The sequence below is a fragment of the Rhinatrema bivittatum genome, unplaced genomic scaffold (genome assembly GCF_901001135.1).
Source record: "Rhinatrema bivittatum unplaced genomic scaffold, aRhiBiv1.1, whole genome shotgun sequence".
Lineage (NCBI taxonomy): Eukaryota > Metazoa > Chordata > Amphibia > Gymnophiona > Rhinatrematidae > Rhinatrema > Rhinatrema bivittatum.
This window is the reverse complement of record NW_021820878.1, coordinates 10,223-28,536: the sequence shown is the minus strand read 5'-3', so window position 1 is coordinate 28,536 and position 18,314 is coordinate 10,223. Positions and strand designations below refer to the sequence as shown.

Sequence of the window (18,314 nt, the reverse complement as noted above, 5' to 3'; positions counted from 1 at the left end):
TGCACGGTCTTATTTAATACTGGCATTATCATACCATTAATCGTCTTTGGGTGGAGGGCTTTGCATTTCCATATTCACCATGGATAGCAGGTGCGTCACCTCCAAAACATGATATGCTTATCCTGCTCTTAAATCTCCTGCAAAGTACTTCCTAACTAACAGTGGGTCGATGACACTAATATTTAAGGGGTAATTTTCAAGGCAACTTACGTGCATAAAACCCAATTTTCGGCACAAAAGTAGAGGAAGAAAACTGAGGAGAGTTAATCTGGAGGCAGAGCTGGGGGTGGGGGGCGGAGTTGGCACTTACTGGCATACTTCTCAACTTTAAAAAGTAGGCATTTAAGTGTATGTGCATAATTTACATCATCCAAAGAGGAGGTCTGACTTTATGCCAGTGAATGTGTGCGCACATTTGGTCAATTATCCACGTATTTTCAAAATGAACTTTTATGTTAAGTTCACTTTGAAAATACTTAGTAATGTCTGCATGCATGTAGGCCATTTGAAAACTGCCCTTCAAATAGTAAGGAACTGCATCAATCAACACAGTGCCTGCAATATCTTTATGTTAGTGCAAGTGATGCTAGCCCAAAAAGTCAAAGCCCTTCCCACTTCTCTCCCACCCCCTCTCAAGACAGCAAAACTGGACAAGCAATATTAAATGCAAGTGGTACCCATCTAGCATAAGACTTTATCTAGGGAGTACACCCTTGAAGAGTTTTGAGGAAATAAACATTGCGCTGATCATTTTTAATGCCATGGAATAATACTTCTAGGCCTTTTATTCATAGGAGACATGTACCACAGATTTCTATTAACTGCATTGGTTCTGGGGAGGTCTTAACATCCTGCTAAGGCAGAGAGATCACAGAGTAATATCTCGCAAGTGCTGTAACATAGACGAGTAAGCACCTGTTTCCAAAATACTGATGATATTTGGGGAAAATGTGGAATAAGCTGAATTTCCTGCCTTTCACCTCTCCCGGTCTTTTCGTGATGCCCGTGTAAGTTATCTAAGCTGTAAAGAGTTTATACAATGAACCTCTTTAAAAAACCTACCCATGCCGGTCTCCAAACACATAGCTCCCGTACAGCCTTTCAGACTGGCAGCCCCGGTACATAAATCCACCAATCATGTGGCCACTGTTGAATGACTTGAACTCTAAAAGCGAAGGCTCACTTTCTAAAAAGGAACTGTCACAGCATTAGGTCAAAAGCAATTTCATTTCTTAAAAATAAAAAAAAAACCTGAATTTAAAAAACAACATAAAGAGTTAATAAGGGCTTCTATCATTGTAGTTTACTGATCTGAAATCAGCCATCACCAGTCAATCAGATGGCTGCTTCCCCTGTCTGAGCTACCTGAGGAGATGCTGGAATATCCTGTTTGTATAAATGTGCAAATTATTTTGCAAAGAGGTTTGTGAACTAATTCAATGAGCTTGTGCAAAATACATGAACCCTGAATTAGTTCATGAACCTATTCCCTTTTCCAGCATTCTGCTCCTCACTCCTCTTGTCCAGATTAGCATTTATTATGAGTGCACACTGAGGTACTTTTACAATCATAAGAACAGTCTCACTTGCAGCCTTAGGCTGCCAAAACTGTTTAACTTTATGGCATGGCTCTCTTGCCAGAGGAATGTGAAAAACTATTATAACAGTAGCAGAAGCAAAATGACACTGGTCAGGAATGCGAAATAGCCAGATCTGAAGTTTGTCACAAGTCACTTTCCATCAAATTAGTTTCTACTGGTTCTGGTCCTACTTACTGAAATGCGTGTCCACAGAGAGCACACGGCAAGCTTTTTAAGCAGGCAATATGTATGCATACATCTGACTGCTGTAGGAGTCTGGCAACCCTCCCTCCCCTGGATGAAATATAGAAAGCACCCTCTTCATTCTATAGAGGTATACGCATGGACACACCATTGAAATAAAGACTTGGTGGCATTTAGAGCAAACTGTTTTTGGATACTTCTGAAAATTGTTTTCACTAACATGTTTTGCTTCAAGGAGCAGAATGCTACAACTGACTATCAGGTTTTTAAAAAAATATTTATAGAGTTTTGTAACATTCTTCACAGCCAGCAGAAACTGTATTATATATCACCAGAATTTGGCAGAAAAATAAGAGCACAACAATGTCATTCTTGAAACAAATATTACTATTACTACTACTTAATATTTCTAGAGTGCTACTCGATGTACACAGTGCTATGCAAATAACACATAAAGAGAACATCCCTGCTCAATACAGCTTACATTCTAATCAAGACAAACATACAGATCAAGAGACTTGGGGAGTTTCATATGATAAGAAAACTATTAAAATTAGTTAGTTAATGAAGCTGAAGACAGATAATCAGGCTTAATATTTAAAAGCAGCCTCAAAATGGTGAGTTTTTAGATGGGATTTAAACAAGGCAAGAGGAGCATGATGCACCATTCTATTCCAAGCACATGGTGCGGCCTGGTGGAAAGCACGGAGTTGGGAATTGGTGGTAGAGGAGAAGGACACAGATAGAAGTGACTTATCTGATGCGGAGAACACAAGGAGGGATGTAAAGAGAGATAAGAGAAGAGAGGTAGGGAAGAGCTGCAGAGAGAAGGCACTTGTAGGTAAGTACCAGGAGCTTGAACTGTATGTGGGAACAGATAGGGAGCCAATGAAGCAACATCAGAAGAGGAGTTATATGGGTATAGCAACTTTGACTAAAGATAAGTCAAGCAGCTGAATTTAGGATAGATTGTAGTTGAGAGAGATGGCTCGCTGAGAGACCTCTGAGGAGCAGGTTGCAATAGTAAATGGGAAGAGATGAAAGCCTGAATAAGTATGATCAGAAAGGAAGGAATAGATTTTGGCGATGTTATAGAGCAGGGGTCGGGAACCCATGGCTCGCGAGCCAGATATGGCTCTTTTGAGGGCTGCATCTGGCTCGCAGACACGTGTCGCCATACTTTGCGGTTCCCGGCTGACACAGCTGCTCCCCGGTCCTCCGCCGCCCGGGCTTAAAATGCTGTCAGCCCGGGCGGAACGCGGCAGGACAGCTGGAGTCAGCGGCACCGGCGTGCTCTCTTCTCCTCCCCCCCCCCCCGCGGCCCGGAAGAGGAAGTGGAGAGCATCGGGTGCCTGCGCGGGAAGAAGAGACCACACTAGCGTGGTCTCTTCTTCCGCGCAGGCACCCGATGCTCACCACTTCCTCTTCCGGCCGCGGGGGGGAGGAGAAGAGAGCACGCCGACTGGAGTCATCCGGGTGCCTGCGCGGGAGTCATCGGGTGTCAGCCGGGTGCCAGCGCTGGAGTCATCGGGTGCCTGCGCGGGTCTTCCCGCGCAGGCACCCGATGCTCTCCACTTCCTCTTCCGGGCCGCGGGAAGAAGAGAGCACGCCGGTGCTCTCTTCTTCCCGCGGCCCGGAAGAGGAAGTGGAGAGCATCGGGTGCCTGCGCGGGAAGAAGACTGCAGCGCGGCTCGGAGGAAAATGAAAATCTTCAACCGCGGCGGATGGGACTCCGCCTTCGCCTCCGCGAGGGCTGAAAATGAAGGAGGTTAGCGTTGGGAGGTGGCTGCTGCTGCCGCGAGTTCCCGGGGGGAGAGAGAGAGTGAATGAGCGAGCAAGCATGTGTGTTTGAGATCCTGTGTGTGTGAGTGAGAGATTGCATGTATGTGAATGATTGAGAGCCTGTATATGTGAAAGAGAGTATGTCTGTGATTGAGATCCTGCCTGTGAGAGAGAGAGCATGAATGTAAGTTTACCATTGGGACCCTGTATGTGTAAGTTTGTAATTGAAAACCTGTTTGTTTGAAAGAGTATGTGTGTATGATTGAGATCCTTTGTGTGTGAGAGAGATCATGTGTATGTATGATTAAGAGCCTGTGTGTATAAGTAAGAGAGAGATCATGTTGTGTCTGTGTCTGATTGACAGCTGGTTTAGGTGATGGAGCATGTGAGTATGTGATTGAGAGCCTGTGTTTAAATGAGAGAGAGAGAGACCATGTGTGTCTGTGTGATTGAGAGCTGATTTAGGTGAGGGAGCATGTGAGTATGTGATTGAGAGCCTGTGTTTTAAATGAGAGAGAGAGACCATGTGTGTCTGTGTGTGATTGAGAGCTGATTTAGGTGAGGGAGCATGTGAGTATGTGATTGAGAGCCTGTGTGTAAATGAGAGAAAGAGAGGACATGTTTGTAAGCATGTGAATGAGAGTCTGTGTGTGAGAGAAAAAGACAGCATGTATTTATGTGATTGAAAGCCTGTGTGTGTGTAAGCGTGAAAAGATAGACAGCATGTGTGTAAATGTGTAATTAAGAGCCTATATAAGTGAGAGAGAAAAAACATTTGTATATGTGAGTGACTGAGAGCATGTGTGTATAGGTGTGTCATTGAGAGCCAGTGTGAGAGAGAGCGCTGGTATGTGACTGAGAGAGGAGAAAGTTCCAAGCAAACCACCCCACCTCCTGCTAATTCAGAACAATCTCAGGACACCTGGATATCAAACGTTCCCAGGTATGCAGAGCAAAAAAATTTTTGTATCCTTATTATTTTTCATTACTGGATCTTTGTGTCTGCTATTTTGAAATATTTTGTTGGTATCTGGAAATGTTTTATATGAGTTTTTAATTATTGGATATTCCACTCATCAGCTGTTTCGACATGTGTTCTTTTTGTTAGTACAGTTTTACTGCTGATGATTTTATATTTCTTGATTTGTTTTATAAGGATGTATGATGTTTCTTTTTTCCTTTGTTACACTGCATACAGAGACTCTGGCTTGTTGCAGTTTCCAATTCAGTTTTTGTCTGCATGCTTCTTGTTATGCGTTTTGGTCTCTTTATTCTATGTTAGGTGAGGGACAGCACGTGATTCAGGTGAGGTTTTCTGCTGGCGTGTAGTTTCTGTGTAGGACTCTATAGCAGCCTGACTTGGTCCGTTTTCCTAATAGGAGATGTATTGGTGTCTTAAGGCCTGGTGTAATATTTTCAGAGACTTATTGTACTTTAAAAGTGTGATCTTACATAAAATGCACACATTTACTTGTATTTAGTTTTAAACATATTGTATGGCTCTCATGGAATTACATTTTAAAATATGTGGCGTTTATGGCTCTCTCAGCCAAAAAGGTTCCTGACCCCTGTTATAGAGAAAGAAATGGCACGTTTTAGCAGAGTTTTGGATATGTGTAGAGAAGGAGAGGGAGGAGTTGAAGATAATTCCTAGGTTTGGGCTGAGGGAGGATGGCTGTGTTATCCAGAAAAATAGAGAAAGGAGGAAGAGGGAAGATGAGCTTGGAGGGAAAGAAATGGAGCTCTGTCATGGCCATGTTGAGTTTAAGGCAGCAACAATGTCAGAGAAGCAGACTGAGATCTGGGACTGGATTTTTGATTAAATTTCTGGTGTACAAAGGTAAATCTGGGCGTCATCAGTATGATAAAGGTATTGAAATCCCTGAGAGGAAATCAGATACCAAAGGAATTAGTATACAGGGAGAAGAGAAGAGGCTCAGAACAGAACTCTGAGGCATTAATTGATAGTGGGATGGCAGAGGAGGAGGATCTGCTAGAGGAAACTCTAAAGATGTGATGGGAGAGGCAAGAAGAGAACCAAGACAGGGCAGAGTCCCAAAATCCAAGTGAGGCCAGAGTATCAAGTCTTGACTTCCAATTTCTGGGTTCTCAGATATGTACAGGCATATCCTCCCAGTTCCATCTCCCAAATCAGCATACCTAAATGCAGTCAGGGAAAGGGCCCTCTCCATAGCCGGCCCAAAACTGTGGAACTCTCTTCCACTGAACATACGTTTAGAGGCAAGTATACAACCTTTTAAGAAACAGCTAAAAACATGGTTGTTCGCACAGGCTTTCAACAATGTAGTATGACTTCTCTTAGCGACTCCCCCGTGAAGCTAGATTATCATAAAGAATGTTTATTATAAACCCTATTTTATAAATAGTATGATATTGATGAATTTTATGTATTTTATAAAATTAAGTATAGACTATTTTTAGATGGTTTTAGTATTTATAGGGTTATTTATTTGTTTTAATGTCTTTTTAGGACATGTCATTAAAGACTGTCCACAAATACGATGTAAACCGACATGAAGTGTACACAATATGTTTCGGTATATAAAAATGCCTAAATAAATAAAAATATTGCATGTCAGAATTTGCAACTATAGATACTTCCAACAGCAGCAGATTTTAATCTAATAATAACACTAGGGGATGAAACATCAGACAAAAAAAACCTCTTGGGAGTTGGCAATGTGAGTTATGGATTATGGGAAGCTATCACAGTAACTGATATGTAGGAAGGACAAGCTCAGACTCAAACCAAGAGAAGACTCAGGTTGCACAAAACAGGCCAGGCAAGAAGACTTGGAGAATGGCAAAATAAATTCAGAACCCACAAGGAAAAGAACAAAGAATGACAGGAAAATAAAACAAAATCAGCGAGTCATGATGTAGTTGAATCAGTGGCTGTGCTACTTTCAGAAAGTTAAGTTTCCTTTCTTTCAGGTAGGGATGGAGATTGTATTCATCCATCATGCTGCTTCTCTGCTTATGTTGCCTTCTGAGATCCTGGGCCTCATTGGCAAAATCTCACATGATTTTGCGATCAGGGATCATTCTGGGATCATAGGATTAGTGAATAGTAGGACTGGAACAGTGGGTTCAGTTCTGCTCCCTGAGCCAGTCAGGACTGGAATTGTTGGGGAGGTAGCATCCACAGCCCATTAGGGAGGGAGTCCTAGACATTGCACAATGGCAACACCCGGTGGCTAGATCTGGGGCCCATGAATGTGGGGTTCTGGAAGGAGCCCCAGTGCATGGTCACTGGCTAAAGATTGTTGCTTTGATGACTAGGCTAAGTGAGATGGGAGAAGATACAAAATATGGAAAAAAATCCCAGGGTAGTTGTAAGTGAAGACTCATGGCACCAGCCATGTTTCCAACTGAGCTGAAAGTCCAAATAACTAGGAGGAAACTGCCAGTTCTTTCTCCCACCCAAAAAGAAAGAGAAAGAGAGGGAGAAAGATAATTGCCTTTGAAAATCATGTATCTATCTCCAATGCTAGAGCTATGGTTAACAAAATTACAGACCTAGAGGCCATTATGACAGAAGCAGACTTGGATAGAGTTACAATCACTGAGTCTTAGAATACGGTAATCGAAACTGGGATTGGGATGTGATCATCCCAGGCTATAATCATCTTTGAAAGAGTCAGCATAGAGAAAAAGGGGTTGGGGAGGAACAAGAGGAAATCTTAAAATAGGAACACAAAAGTAGCCACTGAAATGTAGGGAGAGCAAGGAGAAGCTGAATTACTGTGGGTTGTCCTGGAAAATCCTAAGAGAAATTTATGTGCATGGGAGTATTATACAGACCTCCAGAAAGCTTGGGATAAACATAAGAGAATGGTAGGGATTGCAAAGATGAATAGTTATTGTTGATGGGCAGACTAGATAGGTTGAAATGGTCTTGTTCTATGTTTTCAGCACAGGATGAAGGGGATGGATTCAGACATTGTAAGAGACATCATCAGGAAGGCTTGTAAAGGGAAGGTCCTCCTTATTGGTGACTTAAACCTATCCAATGTCAAGTGGAACCTACCTGCCGCAATGTCAGCATAATTGGAGAAGTCCTGGATGCCCTACAAGAGACATTCCTTAGAAACTATTAGAACAGTTACCCATGAACAGGCTATGCTGGATATGGTACTAACGAATGGAGACAGTGTCACTAACCTCATACTAAGAAAATGTTTAGGGTCCACTGATTACTGTAGTATATGAATAGTACCTGAACTAAACGATACTGAGACTAAGATCTTGGACTTAAGAATTCAAAATGAAGGGTATGGAAAATCTTCGGTCAGCAAAAAAGAGAGCATCGAGAAAGTGACAAATTTTAGTATAAGGTACGCTGACAAATGTAAAAAGAATAGCAAAAGAGATTAGCATTCAAAATATACAAAAAATACAGGTGAAGAAGAGCAAATAAAATTATGAGGAAAAATTGAGGGATGATCAAAGGCCCAATTAGGGGAGAAAATTACCCAGTCAATAAAAGAAGCAAATCCTTTAGACATAGGGAGGGTAATTTTCAAAGGGACTTCTGAGAGTAAAGTAGTGCCTTACCTACAGAAATGACCCTTTGGAAAATTGAGCAATTAATACATGCCTACACCCTGTATACACATACTTTTATTGGGTATAGGACAGAGGCATGCCAGGGATAAAGTCTTGGCAGGGTTGGGACTTTGGCACATGCTTTTTGATTTTAGAAAGCATGCACAAAAGTTCTCTCTGAAAAATGACGCACATCAAATGACAGGTGTAACTGTGTGCAAATGGTTTTGCCAGGATAAGTTTCAAAGCAGGCTTATTCATGTTAAACTTGCTTTGAAACTAGTGTGACTTATGCCTGTATTCGCTGGCTAACTTCTCCATTGATGTAAAAAAATTATTCACATGGGAATAATTTTATAAAATCTCTCATAAATTTGCAGGCTGTTACATGAACAAATTACACTAGTATTTGAAGTGAATTTACATGGGTAAGCTCACTTTTATAATTATCCTGGCAAAACTCCCCACACAAAAGTTATACCTGCTAATTTGTACGTGGAGTTTTTCCAAGAAAATGCACGTAAATCCAGTTCTCACCCAGACTCTACCCACTGCAATACTTCTCCACAATGTGTGTAAAATTACTTGCATACAGGGTGCAAGCACATCATTTTACACTATATCGGGCAGGCAGGTTTCAAGGGTTGTACAATAAAGCACAGTTTTATCTGAAGAAGCCCCTTTGAAATTTACCCTCATGAGATAAAACGCTAAAGGGGCAATAGTCAAGATAAAAGGGGAAAGTGGGATTTACTAAAAGGAAGACTGGAAAAAGACAGAAATCTTAAATAAATTCCTATGCTTGATAGAAGCATAAGTGGAAGGTGACGGATCTACGATGGGAAATGGCATTAATAAATGTGAAATGATTGCAAACCAAATGACACAGGAGGAGGTACTTGAAGTACTTACACAAAGAGAGTGGATAAGGCCACGGGACCCGATGGGATATGAACTCAAGCATATGCTGACAGCACCCTTCGCAGTTGCATTCATCTTTTCCTTGAAGACAGGGGGAGGATCCGCGGGACTGAAAAAGAGCAGATGTAGTCCCACTACATAAAGGTGGGGATAGAAGGCGGGCAACTATAGACTAGTTAATCTAATGTGAGTAAAGTATGAAAAAACCAAGGACACGCTAGTAAAGAAAAGGATTGAGCAGCACCTTGAAACAAGTAGATTGCAGGTACCACATATCATGGTTTTACAACGGGAAGTTCTTGCCAGACAAACTTGAGTTTATTCATAAGATGACGTAAGTGGTAGGGAGGTGCAGTACATGTTGTCTCTTTGGACTTCAGTAAGGCTTTGGACACTGTACCGCACAGAAGAATGGTAAGCGAGTTGAATGGTATACTAGTAAGCCAGAAAATTGTAAAGTAGGCGAGGAACTGTTTCAGCAGGATGCAGAGAGTGTTGGTAAATGGAGTCCACTCAGGTGAAAGCAAAGTGACCAATGGCATTCTCCAGGATTTGCTGTTGGGGCAGGCTCTTTTCAATATCTTCATTAGCAACACTGCTGTGGAACTCGAGGATAAAATATATTTGTTTGCAGATGATACAAAAATCTGTAGCAGAGTAGACCAGAGCTTCCCAAACCTTCAGCCAATGTGACTCCATTTTAGCACTTGAAAATCCACAGGACTCCCAGATGATGACCAAAACAGATTAGCAGGGCGAGTGGTCGCCCTCCAACAATCTCTCCACGCTGACCCTCCTCAATCTCCAGCTGATCTCCTCTCTTAAACTGCACCCTCTTCCGCTGATCTTTTCTGTAAATCTCCACCCCTTTCAGAGGACTCCTCCTTTATTAAACTCCTCCCCTCCAGCTGATTCCCTCTTCCATTCCCCAGCTTCTTTCTCTTTTCCAGCCCTGTTTGCATTCCTTCAGCTGATCACCACTCAATCCAACCTCTTCTTACAACCTTCCAACTGATGCTCTGTATACCTCTCCCTCTCACCCTATCTCATCTCTCTCACCCACTGCACCACTCCTCCTCACTTCAGTCCTCTCCCCATTCCCATACCCGCTCTTAAGAACATAAGATATGCCATACTGAGTCAGATCAAGGGCCAATCCAAGTCACAAGTACCTGGCAAGTATCCAAACATTAGATAGATCACAAACTACTATTGCTTATTAATTATCGTAATAGCAGTTTAAGGATTTATCCAAACCTTTTTTTAAACCCAGTAACACTAACTGCTGAAACCAAATCCCCTGGCAATGAATTCCAGATTTTAACTATGCGCTGAGAGAAAATAAGTTTTCTACGATTGGTTTTAATGAGCTACTTGCTAACTTCATGGAGTGCCCCCTAGTCCTTCTATTATCTGAGAGAGTAAATAACCGATTTACATTAATTTGTTCAAGTCCTTTCATGATTTTGTAGACCTCTATCATATCCCCCTCAGTCACCTCTTCTCCAAACTGAACAGCCCTAACTTCTTTAGCCTTTCCTCATAGGGCAGCCATTCCATGCCTCTTATCATTTTGATATCCCTTCTTTGCACTTTCTCCAGTGCAGCTATATAATTTTTGAGATGCGGTGACCAGAATTGCACACAGTATTCAAGGTGCGGTCTCACCGTGGAGCGATACAGAGGCATTATGACATCCTCCGTTATATTTTCCATTCCCTTCCTAATAATTCCTAACATTCTGTTTGCTTTTTGATTGCCACAGCACACTGGGTCGACAATTTCAATGTATTATCCACTATGACACTTAGATCTCTTTCCCGGGTGGTATCTCCTAAGATAGAACCTAACATTGTGTAACTACAGCAAGGGTTATTTTTCCCTATATGCATCACTTTGCACTTGTCCATGTTAAATTTCATCTGCCATTTGGAAGCCCAATCTTCCAGTATCACAGGTTCTCCTGCAATTTATCACAATCCACTTGAGATTTAACTACTCTGCATAATTTGTGTCGTCCACAAATTTGATCACCTCACTCGTTGTACCCCTTTCCAGATCATTTATAAATATATTAAAAAGCTCCAGTCCAAGTACAGATCCCTGAGGCTCAGATGATCCTGCTTCTGAAGCCCCCTGCCAACTGAACCAACTGTTAAATTCCCCCTGCACTTAATCCATCCCTTCAAACAGCCCCTCCTCCAAATATCCTCTTGGCTAGGATCAGTAACAGCATTTTCCTGTGGGCCTCAGGCCAACGATGAATGATAACTATTGGGTAGAGAGGGAAGGCTGATGACAGGGGCAACATTTTTCTCTTGGGTAAGTTCAGTGGTGAGTGAGGAGACAGGAGCAGTGGCAATCTCCACCAAGCCGGGCACACTTAGCTTTCCCATCCCCTCATGGTTGGTGCTGAGTTTGACATGTCAGCATGAGGCTGAGCCACTGCAAGCTCACAGGCCCAGCCCTATCCCTCCTCATATAGGGCTTCGTGTTATCACAGAAATTCATGTGAGAGCAGTGCCACTGCAGGGTCTGTGAGTGCATGCTGGCTCAAAGGCCCCACTATGACTTCCATTACTAATGCTGCTGCTGCTGCTGGTGCCTGAAGAGCATTGCTGTTTGAGTCACTTATGACCCCAGCTAAAAGTTTTGTAACCTCATTTGGGGTCATGACCTACAGTTTGGGAAGCTCTGGAGTAGACAAACCTGAAGTGGAAAAAATGAAAGAGAATGTGGAAAAAAAAAGGAAAATTTCCTCTGAATGCAACTAAGATGGAGGTTGCACAGTTTGGAGGGCAGGAAATGATTGAAATACTATTATTACATTAGATAGTACTGTGGTCCATTTGTGTTCTCAGGCTTAGAGTTCGGGAGTCCTGTTAGACTCAAAATTTTCAATGGAATCCCAGATTGCTTCCTTGACAAAAGAGGTGTTTTTTCAGTTGTGCAGTCTCTGTTGCCTCCGCTCATTCTCAGATCAGCAAACATTTATATCTTTAATACATGCTTTTATTTTCTCCTGGCTGAATTACTATAATTTGTTGATGGTTGGTTTGTGCAAAAGTGACTGCAGATAATTCAAAAATAGGACTAGATCGCATATAGGATCCAGCTGTAGAGAACATATTTCCCCAATTCTCCACTCACTGCAATGGTTGCAGATAGGTTTCCGGTCTAAGTTTAAGATCTCAGCACTGACCTTTAAGGTTTTGAATGGGCTGGCACCATTGTATTTCAGGGCTTGTGTTGTGGAGTATTGCGCCTTTAGTATGTGAAATGAAGCTGTCTTGAACACAAGTTGGAGAGCCTTTTTCATGTGGCACCCAAACTTTGGAATAGCTTACCCAGAGAGCTCCATTTTATTTCAGATTATCTTGAGGAAAAACGAAAAGGCATGCTTATTTGATCAGGCATTTAGACAGAGGTAATTTTTAATGCTTTTTAGTGTGGCATTTGTTAAACACCAGGATTAATATTCTCTATTCAGTTTACCTTTCATTATGGGAAAGATTTTTTGGGGATTTTTTTTTTTTGTTGCCGTTAATTTTATTGGTAATTTTAAAGTAACTGATGTACTTCTACATATTGTATGTGTGTTCTGTATATTGCTTTTGGCTGCAAAAGGATTAGTGATTTATAAATAAAACAGGATTTATATTTGGAAGGGTTTGAAAAATGAACTTCAGTGAACGAAATTATAAATTAATGCATTTAGGTCGCAAAAATCCATTAGCCACATACCAATGAGAAGGTCAACTAGAAACTATCAAGAAAGATCCAGGTGTTATCTTACATGACCTGAAGGTAGTCATTCAACAGAATATAGCAAGTGAGAAAGCTAACAGAATGCTCAGTTGCAGAAGTAGAGATATTAGTAGTTGGAACAAGAGGCATAGGCAAATTGTGAGATTCCATCTTGTGTACTGTGTTCAGTTTTGTAGGCTGCATCTTCAAATAGCTATTGATAGGTTGGAAGTATTGAAGGAAATGGCTACTAATGTTACAAGGCTCACAACATAAACCCTACAGAGAAAGGCTTAAGATTCTTAAAAGCTGCTTGCTGGAGGAAAGAAGGGAAGGGTGGGACATGCTAGAAACACTGAAAAATTTGACAAGCTTCAATTAAGTATAGGAAGGTAGAATTTTTCACAGAAAAGGCAATTCATGGACAAGGGGACATGATATGAAGTTGCAGGGAAAAAAAAGCACAAAGAAAACATGAAAATGCTTCTTTATGTAAAGGGTAGTAGATACCTGGAATAGCCTATTGGCAGAGGCAATTGCAACCCAAACCATGACAGAATTTAAACCTGCTTGGAACAAACACAGAGTGTAGTGGTAAAAGTAGGTAGAGGATATCAGAAGTAGGAGGCTTAAGTGCTTGTTCAGTATGAAACTTTAGAAGGCCAAAGATGGGAAAATACAAGCCAGTGGAGAGAGAGAAGTGATACAGCTGCACCAGGCTACCAAGAACACTGGGGTAACCTGAATGAAATAATCATGGTTTCAACCCTAACAGCAACGGGATAACCTGCATGGAGCAGCAGTTATAACCCTAACAGCAATGGTAGAGCTGCAACAGGCTTTCAAAAAGGTTGGGGTAATGTACACAAAAGCGACACGGCTAAAGCCCCAAAACCAATGAGCATGGGGAGCCTGGATGTCGTGGACAACAGCCTCACTAATTCTGGTGGTTGTGTGGATTATTAGAAAACGCATTAGTAAGATATGGAAGATGTGGTGATCCATGAATATAACCTGTGTAAGATTTAGAGGATTAACAGAATTTATAGCCGAAAAATAACTGAAAAAGAAGAGTACCACAGAATGGGGTCTGAGTGTTAGATTAGGAACCGATCTTATAAGAAATGGTCTACCAGTAGAGGTCAGCACTTAACAGCATTTGAACATGGGACGGATATGGAGGGCAGTGCTAGAAAAAGGTAAAAGACGGGGAAGGTGAGAGCTGGTGTTGGTTTTTACTACGGGAATCTCAATGCACATCTACTCAAAGTGGTAGAAATCCAGAGAAGGATCTCAACTGGGAAGACCTAGATGGGTCAGTTGGTCTTTATGTGCTGTCATTTGCTATGTTTCTGAAATTTGACTTTGTAATAAGTAAAAATCCAAAAATGAAACTCACATACTTTAGATAACCCAAGCAGAGCTGAATAAATCATTTTAGGTTTATGAATGTGAACAGATGGCACCTTGATAGTTCTGTGCTTTATTTTCAGATTTTCTCCCCACTGTTCTTTCATCTCATGACCCACTTGCAAACCCTCTGGGGTTAATTTTCAGAGGGATGTGTGTGATTAAGTAAGGACTTAGCCAGCTAGATCAAAGCCTTTGAAAACTGGCCAGGCTAACCAGCTAAATTTAGCCCTCTAAATTTCATTTGGGAGCTGATCATAGCTGGACAAATTCTGGGCAGGCCTTGAGGCAAGGTTAGGTTGGTGTGAGAAAGTTAGGTGGCCAGTGCCAATTTGCAGCACTACCCACCTAACCTGGCTGACCAAATCTAGTTGCTGCCATAGCAGGCCTAAATGTAGTCAGCCAGATACCCCACACATCCCACACCAGGGCAGAAGGTCAGAGGGGGAGAAGGAGGGAGCAACAGCTCACCCACGCAATCTCCCCCTGCTGACTCTTCCCTAACTGAAAAAGCCCTCTATACCCTCCCTTACACTTTTAGAAGCCCTCAAAACTCATTCTTCTATCCCTCCTTCCAAACCTGCAAGAGGACTTGCTATTCCCTTCGGCTGGCTCAGTGTCCAGTGTTGCACTGACAACAGTACCATCAGGGATGCTACTAGCATTTTCAGAGGAATACTAGATGCACAGCCAGCAGGAGGGAAGAGTGAGTCCACCCTCCAGCTTGGCTGGGGGCATGGCAGAGTAAAGTTTGGGGGTTCTAAGGGATGCAGATAGGGGTTAAATATTTTTCAGATGGTGGATTATCCCTATGGAACTTAGACTGTGTGATCATTTAAAAATGTTTAGAAGCTTGTTAAAAAAAACTTTCTGTTTAAAAAACCTTATTTCTGATTGGGGCTAGGTTTAGCTTCCTCACCATCACAGCATTCGCAGTAAGCCATCTTATTTATGTTATTGTCCAGTCTGTTTTATTTGATTTTACGAATTATTTTTTGTATGTTGCCTAGGCCTTTTCTGTGTTAGGAGACTATAACACATTTTTAACAAATGTAAATGTAAATCGGGGAGCAGTGGCCCCCCCTGTCTCTTGAGGAATTCTGCCATGGTGCAGGAGGAGGGGGGATTAGAGTGGAGCTGTGACCCTGCCTCCTTCCTCTCCCTCCCCTTGGATTTGTGCCTTTCAAGTACAAGGAATGAGGGAAAGATTTGTCTGGTTAGCACAGATTTTCACAGCTGACCGGTTAAGTTAGCTGAATCTTACCGGTCAAGCTTTGGATAGGTTTAGCCAGATAATCAGCTGTGCTTTTAGCTGGATAACTAACTGGTTTGAGATATCTGGGTAAAACCAAGTTATCTTATCTGCTTAGTGATAGTTTTAATATTCACCCTCTGTGACCTTGCATTTCGCTTCTCAGCCACAGGCTGAGAATCACTACTAGCTGACAAAATGAATATCCTTTGCATTAACTTCAGGAACAATAAATGGTTTTATGCCATAGGGAACTTACCATAGTCTTTGCCTTTTACTATCTGCAGGATTCTTGCTGAGGACCTGTTCTTTCCATTTGAATCTGTGCAGAGTATTGTCAGGTTGATATTCTCATCTCTTGGCTGATGATCCACTGCACACCTGTACAGCAAAATATATGCAATAACATTTGTAACTGATAACAATAGCCGGCAAAGTACAGACATCAGTGATCACATGTGGATGCTTGACTGCATTCAGTTTTGCCTCATTGGTTAGCCCAGTTTGCCTCTTTGACGTTCATGGACCCAAATTAATAACAGATTCTACAGTTGCTTTTATATTTTATGCTATTTATTTCTGCTCCAAAGGCATATTTTCAAGTCATGAAGTGGCAGAAGATTCACATGAACATCCTTTCAGTCACACAAGGAAGTGTTTCCAACTTCTGAGGAAACAAGGAAGCTCAAGCCATTGAAAAACTTATACGGGTTCTCACAAAGAGCAAAAAAGCACAAATGGGCTAAAAAAATAATGCACTGCTCCAAAATGGAGCTCTGCATATAGTCTTTTAAAGACAAGTTCCTGAAGCAGAGAAGATGAAAGTTGTCTCAGTATAGCTATGCAGACAGAACAGATTAGCTTATTGAACTAACTTAACAGATTTGTGATTACCTTTCATGAGCTATGCTCCTTTCATTAGGTTAATGCAAAAAACCCAAACAAACCACTAACCCTAATGAAAGAGGCATAGCTCTTGAAAGCTAGATACAAATGTATTAAGCTAAGTCCAATAAAAAAGGAATCATCTACATCTTATTTGGTGACCTTTAATTCTACTGATGTCTGACTAGAACAGTGCCAAAAGGTAAACCAAAAAATCTTAGCAAACCTTAATTTATAAATTAACTATGATGTAGAAAATGTCAAGCACATTAGGTAGGATGTAACCAAAGGGACTGGGTCGGTAGGCCCAAGATGTGAATGAGAGTTGGTGGGGGGTGAGGTTCCCCAGGTTTTGTGCTTTAATTTGAGTTGGAGAGCTTCAGAAGAGTACGAGCCAAAGGCAGCAAGGAATGCACCTGGCTATCTACTTGCGTGAGAGCTGCGGAGAAATGGGGTTTGAAACAGAGCAGGGTCCACTTGGTCTACAGAGAGCTACAATGTGTCCAAGAGTGAGTACTGAAATATTCATGAGTGGCAGCTTTGGTATTGAGACTGTGATAACCAGAGTCTTCAGAGGAGTAAAGGACTGGATGCTGTGCTCACCAAGCGTGATGGCGTAACACGGGGTGTGTGTGTGTGTGAAAAGTATTTGTATCTAACTTTTCCTAACCTGGGGGAAGATGTATGTAGCCTATTAGAGATTTAGTATGTTTAACCCTTTCCATATTTTTCTGTAACAACCTCAGCCTAGCTGGACAAACCTACGCACTCTGATTTAATCAGTGTTATCTCTCAGCCTGCTGTTATACACTCTGACAGTTGGTACCGGCTGGAAACTAAAAGTTTTTTGAGTACATTTGTAGAGTGAACTCCATCTTTCTGGTGTGGTGGGACTTGAGCCGGGGGCATAGCATTTGGGGTGGGGAGGGGGGGGGGGTGGTCGTAGAGGACATTCTCTATATTATAAGCTTGAGGTCCCTAATCAGCTCAGACCTGTTGCACACCCTCCTCACCTCTGGTCCAGGTCCATCGTCCCATCTGCATGACCCCACATTTCTACTGAACCCATCCCGAGAGACTGGCACTCGGCTCATTCCGGTGTCAGACCCTCCCATATTATATGTGCCCATCTGGGTGGGGTTTACATAAAAATAGGGGGGGGGAGGGGGAGGAACCTCAGGCAGTAGACAACTGGGGTCACTTGCAAGTATCTGCCTGATCATAATGGGGAAGTCTGTTTTTGTTGCTCAGATGCTCACATACAGGAGTAAGAAATAGTCACCCCCAAGTCTATCTGGCTAAGAATTGTTAATCAGCCTGTCCTCCAGAAATGTATACAAATCTTTTTTTTTTTTTCAGCTATACTACTAACCTCCAGCAACAAATTCCACAGTTTAATTGTACACTGACTCCAAAATATTTCTTAAAGCCATTTTAAAGCTGCAATCAGTTATTCTGAAGTGGCGCTTATCCTAGTACTGTCTGAAAAGGAAAACAGCAGTTCCTTATTAACTTGTTCCATGTTATTTATCATTTTATAAACTTCTACTCATATCTCCTCTCAGTCATCTCTTGTCCAAGCTGAAGAGCTCTAACTGGTTTAGCCTTTCTTCATAAAGGAGCCATTCTATCACTTTATCATTTTACATACTAACATAGTATTGTTGGCAGAAAAAGACCAAATGGTCCATCCATTCTATAAGTCTCTTATGGTAGTAACTGCTGCTCCATGCAGGTTACCCCCATGTATCTAAAAAAAACTCAAAACATGGCTCTTCAAACAAGCATTTGCCTAACCCCACCCCTTCGCTGTTACCCCTTTCCGCCATTACCCTTCCCTCCCTCCTCCTCCTCCTACTTCCTCCCATTATACCATTTAGAATCTATTCCCCCCCCTTTAGCCCCCCCCGCTCCTGTAACTCTTCCCTTGCCCTCCCGCCTCCCTATGTCACCCATTGCCCCCC

General features: G+C 42.0%; 1 protein-coding gene across 1 annotated transcript in view; it reads right to left on the bottom strand.

The window, feature by feature from the left end:
• Window positions 1–17,797, bottom strand: part of LOC115082246 (hedgehog-interacting protein-like) — a 133,694-nt gene extending 115,897 nt beyond the window's left edge. Inside the window, exons 1-3 of the mRNA XM_029586494.1 lie at window positions 17,723–17,797; window positions 15,725–15,846; window positions 1,063–1,186 (exon numbers count right to left, since the gene is read on the bottom strand). Coding sequence (XP_029442354.1) covers window positions 1,063–1,139 — 77 coding nt within the window. The 5' untranslated portion in view covers window positions 1,140–1,186; window positions 15,725–15,846; window positions 17,723–17,797. The remainder of the gene's footprint in view (window positions 1–1,062; window positions 1,187–15,724; window positions 15,847–17,722) is intronic.
• Between the last annotated feature and the right edge of the window lie 517 nt (window positions 17,798–18,314).